The following is an 18,299-nucleotide window of genomic DNA, read 5'->3' as shown; positions in this document are numbered from 1 at the left end:
GGTAGTATACTTCATGAACTGAAAGTGCACTACACAGGTTACTTAAATGTATACTTTGAAGTACTTTAGGAAGAATACTTCATAAACTAAAAGTTTACTTTACTTTACTTAGGCTACTTTACAGTATTCAAAAGTAAACCTCAAATACACTATAAGTGTACTTTAAAGTGTACTAAATGACCTTAAAAAGTGGGCCAATTCAGTTTACTTAGTACAAAAATAGTATATAAATAAGTACACTGCTAGTATACTTTCAGTACCATGATAATAGTATACTTTTTGTACTTATGTATACTTACAAATTAAACTTGAAGTATACTTCTTTTTCATAAGGGGTTATTATTACTTGAAAGAGGAATTATTTACTGTGTCGTCTTAGTTACATTATCAGGGCTTGGAAATACAGTGACTTGCTAAAGTAGGCAAATGGCTAGTAGAACATAACTTTTCATAATAATTTCAGTTAATCAAACAGCTGCAAGACCCAGTGAAATGTTATAGGCTAGGCTAGCAAAATAACGCTAGCATCGCTAACAACATTACTAATTCAGAGCTGCCAACTCTCACGGTTTCGCCGTGTGACACGCATTTCAACCATTTCTCACGCTCTCACGCCATACCTTGTGCATCTCACACTGAAAAGGCAACGTGAAACAAGTAGCCAAGCTAACGTTAACGGAGTGAAGCAAAATTGACTGGGGGGGGGGGGGGGGCTGGAGTTACCAAATATCTCACGCAAAGGTTTTTTGAAAAGTTGGCAGCCCTGCTAATTCAACTTTGGTAGTGTAACCGAGCTCTTTGTTAGTTTGTTTCAGATATGATCGTGTGGACAATAAGACACGGACGCGGTTTCTATTCATACATTTTACAACAGATTTTTTTGGATATCACCATTCGAACAGCCCTCACTGATTTCACGTAATGCTTTCAGCATCAAGCCTATGGATTTGCAAGCTAGTTAAACTTATACTATATCTAAAATAATTTTGTAGACATAACAATTAATTCTGCACTAAATGAGTGACTTGGCTTTATTTATGGACATACTATCCACAACCGAAGTGTGTTACACAATGCTGTAAGATCGCCTATACTCGTGCATTGCTCTTGGTACCCAGAATGCCCTGCGGCAAGCTGAAAAGCTACTAAGTTAAGGGTATTAGTTTAGTTAAATAGGCGTTGTTTGGAGTTCTATTGTTGTGCTTGTTCTGTTTTGATATGTGTAATGCAATGGTCTATAGTTTAAATAATTTGAGTGTTCAACTTGATTGAGAATGTTGTCTAGTTAGATAGTTATCCAAGCTGTCCGCCACATAAAACTGATCATATTTATAGAGTGGGTCTGTGGACTTTAAAGCACTGATGTGTCAGTGCACCTGGCGTGGGTTTGTGGGCGTGTCATGATGCGCGTTGGGGCGATATAGGGGCCTCATCCTGGTAATTAGCCCCAGGCCTCAAAATGTCTTAATCCGGCCCTGAGAATAGGGTGCACGCGCAATTAGCTTGACTACTTAAATCGGACTTGAATTAGTAGGACTGCGTGAGCTGAAATTGGCCTTTATGGAACCGCTTAAGCCCCGGTTGACTAATTAAACTTATTCAAGTCTGGTTTAGGACTTTATGTTTAGCTTTTTTAAGCGGCCTTTATGGAACAGGCCCCTGGTCTGATGAATCACGCTTTCTTTTACATCACGTGAATGCAGACATCCCAACCTGCAGAGACTCATTTCCGGGAGGTTATGCATTGAAATGCAGTGAAAAAATTTAGATTACGTGGCTCATTGGCTGGTCAATTCCCATGATGCAAGGCTGGGAATTTACGATTTTACCATAGTGTTAAAATTTGCTGATAAGTTTGCCGTTTGTTCGGAAAACAAATGTAACTTCATGAATTTCGTTTTTTAAATGTGTCTGCTTAGAATGTAGTGTTTTGTTGCTTGGTAATTGTCATTGCTGTGCTGGTTTACCAATGTAACCATAAGTTAAATGTCTGTTACGTTTCATCAGAAGAGCTGGATTGTTATGACATGAGTGCATATAGAATAATTAGCTTCTTACAGCTAATAATCTACAGTGTCACTTGGCGAGGGCCCACGTTCTCGTCAAGTGACGCAAGATCGGTGGAGTTTGAGGGGCCCCTAAACATTTTAATATATTAGTAAATCATAGTAAATTGATTTTTTTTTAAGTTTACTTCTTGAAGTACTTATATTAATTGAAAGTGCTCTTGAAATTATTCCAAAGTTTATTTTGAGGTACTTAAGGTAGTATACTTCATGAACTGAAAGTGCACTACACAGGTTACTTAAATGTATACTTTGAAGTACTTTAGGAAGTATACTTCATAAACTAAAAGTTTACTTTACTTTACTTAGGCTACTTTACAGTATTCAAAAGTAAACCTCAAATACACTATAAGTGTACTTTAAAGTGTACTAAATGACCTTAAAAAGTGGGCCAATTCAGTTTACTTAGTACAAAAATAGTATATAAATAAGTACACTGCTAGTATACTTTCAGTACCATGATAATAGTATACTTTTTGTACTTATGTATACTTACAAATTAAACTTGAAGTATACTTCTTTTTCATAAGGGGTTATTATTACTTGAAAGAGGAATTATTTACTGTGTCGTCTTAGTTACATTATCAGGGCTTGGAAATACAGTGACTTGCTAAAGTAGGCAAATGGCTAGTAGAACATAACTTTTCATAATAATTTCAGTTAATCAAACAGCTGCAAGACCCAGTGAAGTAGATAGTAGGTGTAGTAGAGCATAGTATCACATTGTAGTGTTTAATTGGTATGCTGTAGTATAGTACAGTAGGGTATATCAGTCTATAGTAGGGTATTGAAGGGTACAGCAGTAGGTCATAGGAGAGTATAGTAGTGTATAGTAGGGTATAGTAGTATACAGTAGCAGTATTGTGTATAGGAGGGTATCTTAGAGTATAGTAGGGTGTAATAGAGTGTTACTCTCTAGTTTAGTATGGTATTTACCTGGTTACAAAGTACTTCCAAGTTTCTCAGAGTGGAGGCACTAAGCATCATCCCATCAGCTTTGCATGACAGATGTCTGAAAGAGCTACCAGACACACACACACTTAATTACTTATGAGGGTGTGTATGTTTACATTAATTTGTATTTATGTGTGTGAATGTGTGTGTGAATGTGCATTCAGCATGTGTGTACCTATCACTGAGGAGAACCTTTTCCAGGTTGAATTCTCTGAGGTAATGGATGAGAGGTCCCAGACAGCAGATTACAGGAGCCTCCAACGCTGCAACACTGGAGAGAGATTGGGAGCCTGCAACACGCGCGCACACACATACACAGGAATCATAACCTCAAACCACCGCTTCATCACTAGTCTTCATCACTAGTCTTCTAGTCACCCTCAAAGAAAAAACGAAAGACACACACACACACAAACTCAGTGTCTCCCTCCCCTTTACCAAGGAAAAAGTAGGTCTATGAGCCCCACTTTTCCTAGACATACACTCACACAAACACACACACACCTTTGTTGTCTTTGTAACAATAGAACTCTGTGATTGTGTTCATTGCTGAAGAAAACTCAAACTGAGAGCTGTCCCTCTTCTCCACACGAACACGATCATCTTTCAGGACACTGGAGAAAGACAAGAGAAACCATCAGGACACAGAGAGATGTTTTTCCCTCTCCATCTCTCTTTCCATCAATGTTTCGCCTCTCTGGCCACTGGGATTCGAAGGACTCTGTTTCTTTGTGTGCTCTCTGCTGTTGCCAAGGTAACCAAGGCGAACATGTGGCTGTGGACCTAAGAGTGTTGCTGCGCTTTCTTCATGCAAACACACACACATATGCAGTTCATAGTGTCAACACAATGTATGTGTAATGGCCACACCCTGTCCCTTCTGCATCTCCAATACTCCCAGGACACTCACCTCACACACACTCACACACCACACAGTTGCAAAGGAGCTAAGGACTTGCCAGCCACTCCACCTCCCAGAAAGAGTGAGATGCAGTCAAGCTCACTACATGCTAGCCACCTGAAGTGGTAGCAACACCTTAACACAGCTCTCAACATGCTAGTAAGACAGAGAGCGATATCAGTGAGCCCTCAGAATAAGTACCATAGCTCAAAGTCTAGAAAAGTTTAGGCTACTTTTCGCTAGCTAGCCTACCTAGAACCGTATACTAAAAGTCTAGGAAAGTTGATTCTATATGTCACCAGGTAGCTTCGAACATGTCTTAATCTGGGGGGCTATTTTGAGTGATAGACTAATGGGAGGGGGGGCTAGTTTGTGCGATAGACTAATGCGTTCTGCAGAGAAGGGAGACTGGCGTTGAGAAAACAGGACAACGGCGGATATCGCTATACATTTTTTTGACTACGTAGTTAAGGCTACAGGCGTGTGTTGCTTAGTGTGTTGCGGCTGCCTTAACTGAAAAGTGCTGCGGGAAACCCTGCTATTTTCCCTTAAAACACATTTTTGCACTACATACAGTGCCCTCCAAAAGTATTGGAACAGTGAGGCGAATTCCTTTATTTTTGCTGTAGACTGAAAACATTTGGGCTTGACATCAAATAATGAACGTGAGACCAGAGATCAACGTTTCAGTTTTTATTTCCAGGTATTTACATCAGGATCTGATGCACAACTAAGAAAATATCACATTTTGTTTGAATCCACCCATTTGTCATGTGATCAAAAGTATTGGAACAGATATACTTAAAACATATTTAAGTGAATAAGACTTAATATTTTTATTTAAAAATTGAATAAGATTGACATTTTCATAAAATTAATCAGACGACTGAATTGTAGAGGACCTAAGCTTTCAAACAAGGTATAGCAAATGCATATGCCCTGCAGTGAAATCGTTAGAACATCTTATGTTTGTGGCTAATGTACTCTTAACGCCTGCTTATCGCAGCACAACAGAGCGAAGGGCAGCGATCTGACCATCAAACAAATTATATAAACACTTAAAAGTCGTTTTCAAGCCATCCAGTGAAAGGGTGTATTGTTGACTTGTTGTAGCACACGAACATAGCACATCTGGCAAAAATCCACCTAATTATTTATCGCATTAATCTTTATCTCATTAATCTCAGTCACGATAATCTCATAGATTAACGCGTTAACTTTGACAGCCCTAATAAATATACAGTGCCCTCCAAAAGTATTGGAACAGTGAGGCGAATTCCTTTATTTTTGCTGTAGACTGAAAACATTTGGGCTTGACATCAAATAATGAACGTGAGACCAGAGATCAACGTTTCAGCTTTCATTTCCAGGTATTTACATCAGGATCTGATGCACAACTAAGAAAATATCACATTTTGTTTGAATCCACCCATTTGTCATGTGATCAAAAGTATTGGAACAGATATACTTAAAACATATTTAAGTGAATAAGACTTAATATTTAGTTGCAAATCCTTTGCTTTCAATAACTGCAGCAAGTCTGTGACCCATTGACGTCACCAAACTTTTGCATTCTTCCTTTTTGATGCTTTCCCAGGCTTTCACTGCAGCCTCTTTCAGTTGTTGTTTGTTTTGTGGGGTTCCTCCCTTCAGTCTCCTCTTAAGCAGGTAAAATGCATGCTCTATAGGGTTTAAGTCTGGAGATTGACTTGGCCAGTCTAATACCTTCCATTTCTTGCCCCTGATGAACTCCTTTGTTGTTTTGGCAGTGTGTTTTGGGTCGTTATCTTGCTGCATGATGAAGGCTCTGCCAATCAGTTTGGTTGCATCTTTCCTTAAATTGGCAGACAAAATGTTTCTGTAGACTTCCGAGTTCATTTTGCTGCTGCCATCATGTGTTACATCCTCAATGAAGATTAATGAGCCCGTCCCAGAAGAAGCCATGCAAGCCCAAGCCATGACATTACCTCCACCGTGTTTCACAGATGAGCTTGTGTGTTTGGGATCATGAGCAGTTCCTTTCTTTCTCCAAACTTTAGCCTTTCCATCACTTTGGTAAAAGTTAATCTTTGTCTCATCAGTCCATAAAACTTTGTCCCAGAATTTTTGAGGTTCATCTCTGTACTTTTTGGCAAATTCCAGCCTGGCCTTCCTATTCTTCTTGCTAATGAGTGGTTTGCATCTTCTGGTGTAGCCCTTGTACTTTTGTTCATGAAGTCTTCTGCGAACAGTAGATAGTGATACCTTCACTCCTGCCATCTGGAGGTTGTTGCTGATCTCACTAACAGTTGTTTTAGGGTCTTTCTTTACAGCTCTCACAATGTTTCTGTCATCAACTGCTGATGTTTTCCTTGGTCTACCTGTTCGACGTCTGTTACTTAGTACACCAGTAGTTTTCTTCTTCTTCAGGACATTCCAAATGGTTGTACTGGCTATGGCCAATGTTTCTGCAATGGCTCTGATTGATTTTCCATCTTCTCTAAGACTCACAATTGCTTGTTTTTCACCCAAAGACAGCGCTCTGGTTTTCATGTTGTTTTCACCTCTGAATACAGTCTGCATAGACAAAACCTATCTTACCCAATCTGAACCTGAGTGTAGACATTCAGTGGTATTTATTGATTGAATAATGTATGTAATAGGACACACCTGGGCAACAAAACACACCTGTCAGTCACATGTTCCAATACTTTTGCTCACGTGACAAATGGGTGGGTTCGAACAAAAAGGTGATATTTTCTAATTTGTGCATCAGATCCTGATGTAAATACCTGGAAATAAAAGCTGAAACGTTGATCTCTGGTTTCACATTCATCGTTTGATGTCAAGCCCAAATGTTTTCAGTCTACAGCAAAAATAAAGGAATTGGCCTTACTGTTCCAATACTTTTGGAGGGCACTGTATATGAGAGAGAATGTAGGTTGGGCCTTGTCATAGGCAAAGCACCAGGGCTGGACTGGCCATCTGGCATACCGGGCATTTGCAAGACCGATCCCTGCACTCGGGCATACTCGATAATGTCCACTACTCACTCCTCCCACTAAGAGCGCTCAACTTCCTCTGTTCCTGTTTCGGGCTTTCATTTGGGTTCACTTTGAGTTGCGCTCCCATCTATCAATTAACGCTGTCACATGATCCCGTGACTCATCCCAGGTCTCTCCTGATTGAACTGACAGCTGCCCATTGATGAATTTTCTTTGGCCTGACCCAATCAAATCCAGGAACCCCCTTCCCCTGATTTATAATATCGCCTCCCGCAGGCCCTGAAACACGAGCTGTTGGCTAATGCTTATGCTGGTTTAGCATCGTTAAAGTTTAGCATCGCTAAAATGGAGAAAATACCATCCAAGCACAAGGAAGGCGCAGAGAAGTTAAGGGAGAAAAAGATAAAAAATCTACAGGCGAATGCCACAAAATTTGCAAAAATGTCAAACATGTTTGGGTGGGCTTTAGCTTCTTCAACATCAGCATTACCTGTAGAGGAAGGAGGACAGGTGGCTGGCTCAGAGAGGCAGAAACATACAGACAGGGTCAGGGAATAAGCCGAGGAGGAGGAGAGTGACCATGACAGGGCCATGGGAGCGAGTGAAGAAAAGATGGAAGAAAGAGTAGTTGACGACGTGGTAAGGAGTAGGCAAATTAACAGGGGACTCTCAGGAAGGAAGGGAGACTGTGTGTGTGTTACAGGGCTCTCAAGTGTCACGCATTGAGCGTGACAATCACACATTTCGGACTTTTGTCACGCCTTGCCGCCACACATTGTATTTCTCACTCAGAAAAAAAATATTTATAATATATTTAATATGTTGCCGCACCCAACCAAAATTCCTCTGGCCGCGCCACTCTCACTATGTAACCGGCAGGAATCAAGCGCGTCTCCCCTGCTGTGTTCGAAATCTTAGATAGCTGTCTTAATCCTTGATCTCTTACTACACAGGTGTCTAACTAGACAGGTCCTTTCGAGGGAAGGTATCTTCAAAACCGTTGATTTCGAACAGTCTATTAAGACAGGATCTACGTCATCGTGCTGCGTGTACTTATGTGCTTGCACTAGCGCGCTCTGTCAGACGGCAGTCAATTGCATTGAGTTTATTGTCACGCAAGTTTATTGTCACACTAAGTCAAGTTAAACTTGTGTTTAATATATGCTCAATAGCTCATAACATTTGTGTTTGTATTTCACTCATTTGATAGGATTATTGTAAAACGCAGCAACTAGCTGTCTGCACTGCGATGCTAGCTACGTTATCGAAAAGTCGGGCAAATTTACAAATTAGGAGTTTCTTCAATAAAATAAGTACACAACTACACTGCCCACTTCTCGTTACATTTGAATTCAGATGCTGATTTACAAGTACCGTTTAGCTGAAATTTGAATTGGAAAAACTTAGAGCAATGGCAGTCAAAGGATTCTGTTTAACTTGTTGCTCACGGTAACCTCGCGCACAGAGTTCTGGGTAATACCTGCCGCCATTGAGACAGCAAGGCAGCTCAAATGCTCTCTTGAAAAATGACCGTTATGTGACGTATTTCAAGGTATCTTATTACATTTAGTCATTTAGTCATTTAGCAGACGCTCTTATCCAGAGCGATTATTAGAGCGGAAGAGAAGGTTTAAGACATTTCGAACAGAGCCCAGGACTTCTTAGTCGAGCCTGCCACTTATCAGCCAATAAAAAAAAAGAACGAATCTATACAATAGCCAATCGGAAAATAGCACCATTGTATCTGGGTAATATTTAATGCAACAACCAATGGAAAAAAAGCATATCCTGTAATTTTTCGTGATTCTGCTACGTCTTCCGAAAGTTGTGTTCACCTACAAAGCAAACCACTGGAGCTCGAGTATCACTTTGAGCAGTCATGATCTCCTGTTTTAATGTTACAACAAATTCACAACTTGTTTGACACAAACAATGACAACTTGTCTGCTGTTAGAAAATGTTTCCCAGATAATTAGCATCAGTTTTACAGCCTGTTCACTGACAACACCTGCTCAGAACAAGTAGTTCATAGATGTAGCTGGTGTGTATCAGTGAAACTCACTCCTCAGGTATGTAGCAGGCCACCCGGATTGAAGGCCACCCGGATTGACCGATTGCTAACTCTTCGTTGGCGCAGTTGGTAGTGGTGGCGCTTGGGATGTCAGATGTGGCAGGTTCGAACCCAGTGCGGGACAAACATGGGCCCGATACCTCTGACGGAACTTGCAATACTTCGTCTGTTACATATAATAGGCCTAGTCATATTTTCGTTATCACACGATGACTGACAGATTGTCACATTATAAACCTCTCTTTCCAAATAGGCGTAATAATTTTATTAGCACTAAATACATTGAAGTGTTTTGCATAGTCACGGTTATAGGTCAATTCTAAAATAATGTCATATTTTATAATTATATCCTGGCCACTAGATGTGATCCCTGAGCCTGAGTGCGCCTAAGAGATGGCCGCACTGACGAGAGCTCTGCAAAAACCTAGCTTTTTGTTCATCATTTTAGTGTTCGTTACTTGTTTTGTCAATGTTATATTGTCGTTTATTCAGTACGACCGGCAGACACTTCTGGACATTAAGTTGTCACTTGGCAAGGACTATTTTACGAACTGTAATTCCACTTTTCGGAGTGCGAGCTCGGACTGCAGCTGGGACTTTGTTGTTCCGCCGCTCAGACGGAGGAAGAAGTAACGTGGCAGGCGTGCTGGAGTCCTCGTTCGGACTCGGAAACGGTGCTTCAAACCTGCTTTACCAATCATCTGACTAGCTAACGTTCAGTCCATCGACAACAAAATGGATGAACTTAACGCTTGTGTCAAATTCCAACGGGACATCAGGAACTGCTGTGTACTGGCGTTCGTCGAGACCTGGCTGTCTCCGGAGATCTCCGACGTAGCGGTTACACCGTTGGGATTCACCATACACCGTGGGAGTCAGGTGGCTCAATGGTGAGGGAATTGGAATAGTAATCTGAAGGTCACCAGTTCAATTCCCGGCTGTTCGATTCCCGGCTGCGCCAAATGACGTTGTGTCCTTGGGCAAGGCACTTCACCCTGCTTGCCTCGGGGGAATGTCCCTGTACTTACTGTAAGTCGCTCTGGATAAGAGCGTCTGCTAAATGACTAAATGTAAATACCGCCAGGACAGAACAGCTGACTCAGGGAAGTGCAGGGGCGGAGGGGTCTGTGTCATGGTTAACTCTCTCTGGGCTACGGATGTAGCGGTATTAGCAACTCACTGCTCTCCGGTCCTTGAGCTGCTAACAGTAAAGTAAACAGTAATCAGACCCTTCTATCTACCTCGGGAATTCACTGCGGTCGTCATGAGTGCAGTCTATATCCCCCCCCAGGTAGACAAGGCCGCTGCTTTGGATGAACTGTATGGGATTATCAATGGTCTGGAAAATGTGGCTTCATTGTTGTTGGTGATTTCAACAGAGCTAACATGAAGAATGAGTACTGCCCAAGTACTATTAGCATATTGACTTCTTAACACGTGGAGACAAGATCCTTGACCATTGTTACACAACATTCAAGGGCAGGTACAAACCCCTCCCCCGCCCTGCCTTTGGGAAGGCTGATCACACCTCCATTCTTCTCCTCCCCGCATATGAACAAAAGCTTAAACAGGTCAGACCGGTTGAGAGGTCAGTTCACCTATGGAGTGACGAGTGTGTGACGACCCTCCAGGACTGCTTTGACACCACTGACTGGCTAATGTTCAGGGAGGCAGCTGATGGGGACATTAACGAATACTCAGACATTGTCTCCAGCTACATCCAGCACTGCATTGACGACGTTGTCCCCAAGAAGGTTGTCCAGTCTTTCCCAAATCAGAAGCCCTGGGTTGATGCCGCGGTCCGGGCCAAGCTGAGAGCCCGCACTGTCGCCTTTAACTCTGGGGAACCTGATGAGTACAGGAAGGCCAGATACGACCTTCTGAAGGCCATCAAAGCAGCGAAAAGGGCTTACAGGACCAGGGTGGAGTCCAGCTACCATGGCTCTGACCCCAGGCGCATGTGGAGTGGACTTAAAGCCATTACAGACTACAAAGGGAGAGGCTACAATGAGACCCAGTCCTCTGTCCTACTGCCAGACGAGCTGAACTCCTTCTACGCTCGCTTTGAGAGAGACAGTGACCCCCCTGCAGTGGAGCTACCTGAAGGCCAAGCCAGTGGTGTGCCTACACTAACTGTAGCTGAGGTGAGGCTGTGCTTTAAGAAGATCAACCCTCGCAAGGCACCTGGCTCAGACGGCATATCAGGTAAGGCCTCAGGGGCTGCACTGACCAGCTGGCAGGGGTCTTCAGCGACATCTTCAACCTCTTCCTTAAACTGTCTGTACTCCCCACCTGCTTCAAGAGGACCACCATTATCCCTGTGCCCAAGAACACCAAGGTCACATGTCTGAACGACTATCGCCCAATAGCACTCACTTCTGTCATCATGAAGTGCTTCGAGCGGCTAGTCAAATCATTCATCTGCTCCTCGCTGCCCCCCACACTGGACCCTATGCAGTTTGCATACTGGTCCAACAGGTCTACAGACGATGCCATCGCTCTAACTATGCACACCGCTCTCTCCCACCTGGACAAGGGGAATACATATGTGAGGATGCTGTTCATTGACTACAGCTCTGCATTCAACACCATCATCCGCTCCAGACTGGTCTCCAAGCTTGTGGACCTGGGACTGAGCACCTCCCTCTGCAAGTGGATCTTCCACTTCCTGACGGGGAGGCCACAGGTGGTGAGAATCGGTCCCCGCACCTCATCCGTACTGATCACCAACACAGGCACCCCCCAGGGCTGTGTGCTCAGCCCTCTCCTGTTCTCCTTGTTCACCCACGACTGTGCGGCAACGCACAGCTCCAACCTCCTTGTCAAGTTTGCTGACGACACAACCATCGTGGGCCTCATCTCTGACAGTGACGAGTCAGCCTACAGAGAGGAGGTTGACACCCTGACATCATGGTGTCAGGACAATAACCTCTCTCTTAACATCAGCAAGACCAAGGAGATGATTGTGGACTATAGGAGGCGGCAGGAGGAGGAGCATGCACCCCTACTCATCAATAGATCCGAAGTGGAGAAGGTCAGCTGCTTCAAGTTCCTCGGGGTGAACATCAGCAATGACCTCACCTGGTCTGTTCACACGGACAAGGTGGTCAAAGCGGCCCGTAAGCGCCTCTGCTTCCTGAGGAGACTGCAGAAGTTTGGTACGGACTCAGTCATCCTCACTAACTTTTACAGATGCACTATAGAGAGCATTCTGACTGGTTGTATTACAGTGTGGTATGGGAGCTGCACAGACCGGAAACGCAAGGCCCTACGAAGTGTGGTCCGTTCTGCTGAGTTCATCATCGGCAGGAAACTCCCAGCCCTACAGGACACCTACCACACACGTTGCCTAAGGAAAGCCGGCAGGATTCTAAGAGACTGTTCCCACCCATCCTTCAGTCTCTTTACCCCATTGCCTTCTGGCAGGCGTTACCGCAGCATCCAGTCGCGCACACGCAGATTGGACAACAGTTTCTACCCAAGGGCCATCAGGCTTCTGAATGGACACTGACATGGACATTGTTTTTCTGCACACTAGTCACTTATACACTGTCACTTTCAGCTACTGGTTGCTCTATCAGTAACTTGCACTACTGTACCTCACTGTACCTCGCCAACAGGCTCCTGTATGGTCATTGACATAGTCACTGATCTGCAAATTTGCACTATTGTACTGTACTCCACTTAGGTTAGAATAGTACGGAGCCCCTAAAGGGACATGAAAGAAAAAAAATAATAATTTGAAATTGCAAATTCATGCATTTTCACCTTGAAATTCCTAACCTTTGTCGCAAAGCTGACCAAAGCTAATACTCTGCCCTTTCTATTCATACAATCTCAACAGTTGGTGTGTACCATGATGGATTTTCCTGTACAGTAATAATTTTGAAAAACATTCAAAATGCCTTAAGTAACATTTTGAAATACGTCAATGATACATATCTGTACCAAATTTTAAGTCAATAGGACCTTTGGTTCAAGAGCAGGGGAATTTAGAATGTTTTCCAAAATTATCACTGTACAGGAAAATCCATCATGGCGGACCTTATGGGTTATTGAGGCTTTTTTGTTCCTCATGAAAAATGAGGCATGCACACCAAGTTTCAGAAGAATTGGAGCAATAAGGTGGAAATGCCATCACTTTGAAAATCGGACTTTTGGGCGTGGCCTGTGGCGCCCCCTATGGTCCGATGTGGCCCATATTTGGTGTGGGGGTACCCACTTGGATGTAGTATCAATGTGCCAAATTAGAACATTTATGACAAGGGACTTTCTGAGATATTGGGGCGCAAGGAGAAGAAAAATAATAAGAATAATAAGAATAAGAATACCAACATTAACAATAGGTTCCCTCCTACCGGAGGAACCTAATAAATATAGCTGCAAGCAGCGATGCAGGTTCCTCCGGAAAATATTATAAACATGTACACTTTAGAAGATCGAGAGTTGGACAACAAAAGATCAAAACTACTTCATGTTTGGCCAACAACAATAGGCTGAATGGGGATTAGAACTCATGACCATAAGGTTACAAGCAGTGCTTGAAGTGGGGAAAAAAAGGTGCCGGTACTCTCTTGCATTGGAAAATCATTATGAAGTTTGAGATTCCTACAGTGAAAAACAAAACTTGGAGTCATTGCTGGTACAACAACAATTTATTGTTATTTATCAACAACATAAATGCATAGCCGCGGGAACATATTTTATCAGGGGGGTGGCTTAATGTTGCAGGGCGGCAGGGACGGACTGGGAGTAAAAATAGCCCCTGGACTTTGATCCAGACCGGCCCACCAGAACCGGGCCCTGTAACCTATACGCCACCACAGCTGCCCTGCTAATGCATGCATAGTCTGTGTTTGATGTGATGCTAGTTCGGGAGTTTGATACTTAATGCGAGGGTGCGTAGCTCGCAAAAAAACTTTTTTGGCTTTTATTTGAGCGCAAAATAGTGTTTTGAGATGTGTGTAAAATAAACATTGCCGTAAAACCTTGGTAAAACCTTGTCCGGCACCCTTTCTTGCGTACTGGTAGGCAAGAAAAGGTGGCGGTATGAAAGAAAAGGTGCCGGTACGCTTAAAAGTAAAATGTAGAGGTGCCGGTACTGCGTACCAGTGAGCACCGGCCCACTTTGAGCACTGGTTACAAGTCAGTCTCTATCGTCTCTGCTACACACCAACTGTTGAGATTTTATGAATAGAAAGGGCAGAGTATTAGCTTTGGTCAGCTTTGGGACAAAGGTTAGGAATTGCAAGGTGAAATTGAATGAATTTGTGCAGGATATTTCAGAATGATGTCATCCTGTTTAACTAAACAGATAATACAAATTATGAAAGGCCAAAAGATTACGGCTGGATTCCAACCTACGACCTTATACTTTACAGGTCACCATCCCAGCCCATTAAGCTATGCTCAGTGTTGAATATTGTCATGTTCAGTTACTGTATTAAAAAGTAAGCTGTTTCTCCTGTGGTAAGCGTTGTTAGATTCAGCCAACGTTGAAACCGCTCTAATTCAATCATATTTTTACATACCAAGGTGAAATTTTTGTGGGACTTCAGTATGATGTCATCCTATTGAACTAAACAGATAATCAAAATGATGACAGGCCAAAAGATAACGGCTGGATTCCAACCTACTACCTTATACTTTACAGGTCACCATCCCAGCCCATTGAGTTTTTCTCAGTGTTGAATAGTGTCATGTTCAGTAACTGTAATAAAAAGTAAGATGTTTCTCCTGTGGTAAGCGTTGTTAGATTCAGCCAAAGTTGAAACAGCTTTAACATTTCCTATGAAAATGGGACAACGGGATGACTGGGTTGCTGCTGTAAAGAATAACTTACTTATAGTTTTTTTAAAAGGTTGTTGGAGTCCCATAACTTGTCATGGAAGGGAATTTCAAATCACGCCTAGCATCAGTGGGAATGTGTCCTGGCTTAGGTTACTGAAATGAATTTGTGCAACAGACAAGGGATCCACTTGAACCATCAATTTACTTCATTAGAAATAACCATTAGCGTTATCTCTACCATAAGTAGACTACAAGTCATTTACATTTACATTTAGTCATTTTAGCAGACGCTCTTATCCAGAGCGACTTACAGTAAGTACAGGGATATTCTCCCCGAGGCAAGTAGGCTGAAGTGCCTTGCCCAAGGACACAACGTCATTTGGCACGGGCGGGAATCGAACCAACAACCTTCTGATTAATAGCCCGACTCCCTAACGGCTCAGCCGTCTGACCTCCAGTAGCTAGCTACTGTGGTGAACCTGGCTTGTTTTGCAGTGGTTTACACAGTCTCGCTAAACAGATGATTGGAGTGTTGGGATGGGCTCAAATAAACATGTTTTTACAACCGGAGGATTTAATGGAAAACTAGAAACCGTGCAGAATAAAAAATAAAAAACGATGCCTCTGACTGATTTGAACCTACAACCCTTTGCTTACCAGCACAACATCTCAGCCAATTGAGCAATTCCCAGGCATGGAAGTACTTGGATGCAGTGTCAATGTGCCAAATTAGAAAATTTATAACAAGGGACTTTTTGAGATATTGGGGCGCGAGAAGAAAAATAATAATAATAAAAAGAAGAAGAAGAATACCAACAATAACAATAGGTTCCCTCCTACCAGAGGAACCCTAATAATAATAGTAAGAATACCAACAATAACAATAGGTTCCCTCCTACCAGAGGAACCTAATAATAAGAATACCAACAATAACAATAGGTTCCCTCCTACCGGAGGAACCCTAATAAGAATACCAACAATAACAATAGGTTCCCTCCTACCGGAGGAACCTAATAATAATACCAACAATTACAATAGGGTCCTCCTACCAGAGGAACCCTAATAAAAAATAGTATAAAATACCATGAATATACAAATCAAAACTTTAGGAATTAATTAATTATTCAAGTGTAAGATCAACAGATAGGTCTTGATACCCCTCTTGAAGGATCCAAAACTATCACATAAACACAGAACACTAGGCAACTCATATTATAGAATGCACGCATATTTTAAGAGGACAGTCTGCAGGGAATGTGTTTGACCAATCACAGTGGGTGTGGGCCGCCTGGGCCAAAAATGCCAGGGCCGATTTTTTTTCCCAGTCCAGCCCTAGCAAGCACACCCAATTATCTTTATTTAACTCTGAATTGAATTAGTCAGATTGCGTGATCTAGAATTGGCCTTTATGGAACCGCTTTAGCCCCAACTGGTTAAGTTAATTCGAGTCAGGTTTGGGACTTAAATCAAAAAAAAATGTGCAGCCTTTATGGAACAAGCCCCTGGTGACACACCAGACCATACACAAACATACACAGCAACATGTCAAGGCATTGAAGTAGAGGAAGAGGTTGACACTGCCTCCTAGTGCTGAGTCTCTACAGTCTCTCTATTCAGTCTCTTTCTCTGACTCACTCTTTCTTTTATAGTCACTTATTCTGTTTCCCTCTCTCTCAGGTTAGCGGTAGTGACAAAGGTGAAAGGTTTAAGGGTTAGGGTTCACCTGGCCTTAGCAATGGTCTGTAGCAGTCTGTGGGTGTCATCTGAAAGGCCAATGGGCACCAGGATCTCCACTGGGTCGACCTTTAGGACACGCACCTCCAGCTCGGAGCGAGCCGTACCATCACTGAAGCAGTCCAGCACCACATCTCCAGTACTCGGCTGCACTGCCTGCAAGACACACACATCCACACACGATCACACACACAGTATGCATGCAACCAAATACAAACACACGTGTGGTGTGTGCATGTGATGGTATGCAGTGTTTCCCCTATGTTGATTTTTCCGTGGCGGCCCGCCACGGTTACATTTCTGCCGCCACGGTATCAGAATTAGAGCTGTACAAAATTTTAGGCCGTGATTGTTAGAGCGCATGTCAGAGAATAGCACAGACGCGCCTCACAGCGCAGTTGAGATTGCGCGTGTGCGTCCTTGAGAACTGTAAGTCGTATAACGTATGTTGTCAGTTCATTTAAGCCTGTTATTGTATTAGTCTATAGTTCTTGCAAATTTAAATTAAGTTAACTGGTGATTTTTGTTGTTTGTATTCTTCCCCGGCTAGCGAAATTGCACATCTGTTGATTCGATAGCGATTGCTGCCCTTGCTCACGTTTGTATTTGAGTTGCATTATTATGCTTAAGTTGCCTAGTTTTAATGAATAAATAGTGGATTTATTGTTATTATTTGCTACAGAATGCTTAGCCTATCAAGATCAAATGAAGCAGACAGTGTACATGCTTCTGAGTGGCCTACCTTAATCTATAGGCTAGGCCACTGCATAAGTTGTTACGTCAATTATTAATTGGCAGCATTTATGCCATTTAGAACATACTGTAAGGTGTCTTTAAGTATGCTAATTTTATTTCTTTAGGGGAAATAGGACAAAAATATGTGCAATATAACCTGACCTGACCTGCCCCCACTGCTAAAAAAAATCCTAGGGGAAACACTGGGTATGTGTAAATGATGTTGTCTGTGTACGTGTGTGCTCTACTGACCACCAGGCCTATGGTGAGCTGTTTCTTCAGTTTGTCCCAGTTCTCGGTCAAACACAACAAGAAACCTTCTGTGGGGTCTGACATCACTTCTTGCCCCAGCTCCTCGTCCCCCGGACAACATGCTGGGTTCACATCTGGACACACTGTTAAGGCCCCAAACTAAACACTAATACTACAACTGAACCCTGCTAAATACTACTGAACACTTAAAACTACTGAATACTACACAAACACTAGTCAGTCTGTCACTGAGTCATTCATCACACTCACAAAAACAGATAACACACACAGGACACACATGCACACAAACATCAGGATACCTTCTCCCACCAGAGTGGACCTGGTGTACAGGCCACTGAGCCGGCGATCAAACAGAGCATTCTTATTGACTCCTGAAGACTTGATTGCTGATGTCTCTGTCTGCTTCACCACACCCACCTGGGAGAACATCCAATCCCAGACCCCCCACAGGAATTAACAGCCAATTAAAAGCAAGCGGTCTCATGCAACTGTTTCTGAATCAGTCCTTAGATAATCACCTTAAGTACTATAGGTTTATTAGATTTGCTTCAGAGTTTGCAATTCAGAGACTTTGTATTCTACTGTGGAGTAGTAAGGACTAAATCAAGCACAAGTAGTAGGGTATGCCGCTGTGGGTGTGTTTGGTTTGAGCAGAGTGGCTAACCTGACCTTGTGTCCCTGAGAGACTAAGCGGCGGACGTGAATAGCGAGTCGATGAGCAGGGATGCTGCAGGTCATAAAGTTATGGTCCAGGTGGCAAAAGACGTTCAGCTCCTTCGCTGCTATCTGAA

The 18,299-nt window shown here is 42.8% G+C and overlaps 1 protein-coding gene across 7 annotated transcripts in view; it reads right to left on the bottom strand.

Moving 5' to 3' along the window:
- msh3 (mutS homolog 3 (E. coli)) overlaps nt 1-18,299 on the bottom strand; it is a 106,979-nt gene that overhangs the window by 82,847 nt on the left and 5,833 nt on the right. For all 7 annotated transcript variants that reach the window (XR_006955585.1, XM_047015438.1, XM_047015433.1 and 4 more), the window contains exons 5-11: nt 18,178-18,294; nt 17,808-17,925; nt 17,488-17,621; nt 16,490-16,656; nt 3,525-3,634; nt 3,196-3,310; nt 3,003-3,087 (exon numbers count right to left, since the gene is read on the bottom strand). Coding sequence is in view for 6 of the 7 variants with exons in the window: in XM_047015438.1 (XP_046871394.1) it covers nt 3,003-3,087; nt 3,196-3,310; nt 3,525-3,634; nt 16,490-16,656; nt 17,488-17,621; nt 17,808-17,925; nt 18,178-18,294 (846 nt within the window). In the remaining variant the exon portion in view is untranslated. The remainder of the gene's footprint in view (nt 1-3,002; nt 3,088-3,195; nt 3,311-3,524; nt 3,635-16,489; nt 16,657-17,487; nt 17,622-17,807; nt 17,926-18,177; nt 18,295-18,299) is intronic.

The sequence above is a fragment of the Hypomesus transpacificus genome, unplaced genomic scaffold (genome assembly GCF_021917145.1).
Source record: "Hypomesus transpacificus isolate Combined female unplaced genomic scaffold, fHypTra1 scaffold_30, whole genome shotgun sequence".
In the NCBI taxonomy this organism is placed as follows: domain Eukaryota; kingdom Metazoa; phylum Chordata; class Actinopteri; order Osmeriformes; family Osmeridae; genus Hypomesus; species Hypomesus transpacificus.
The sequence above is the reverse complement of the archived record's forward strand: the minus strand, read 5'-3'. Positions and strand labels throughout refer to the sequence as shown.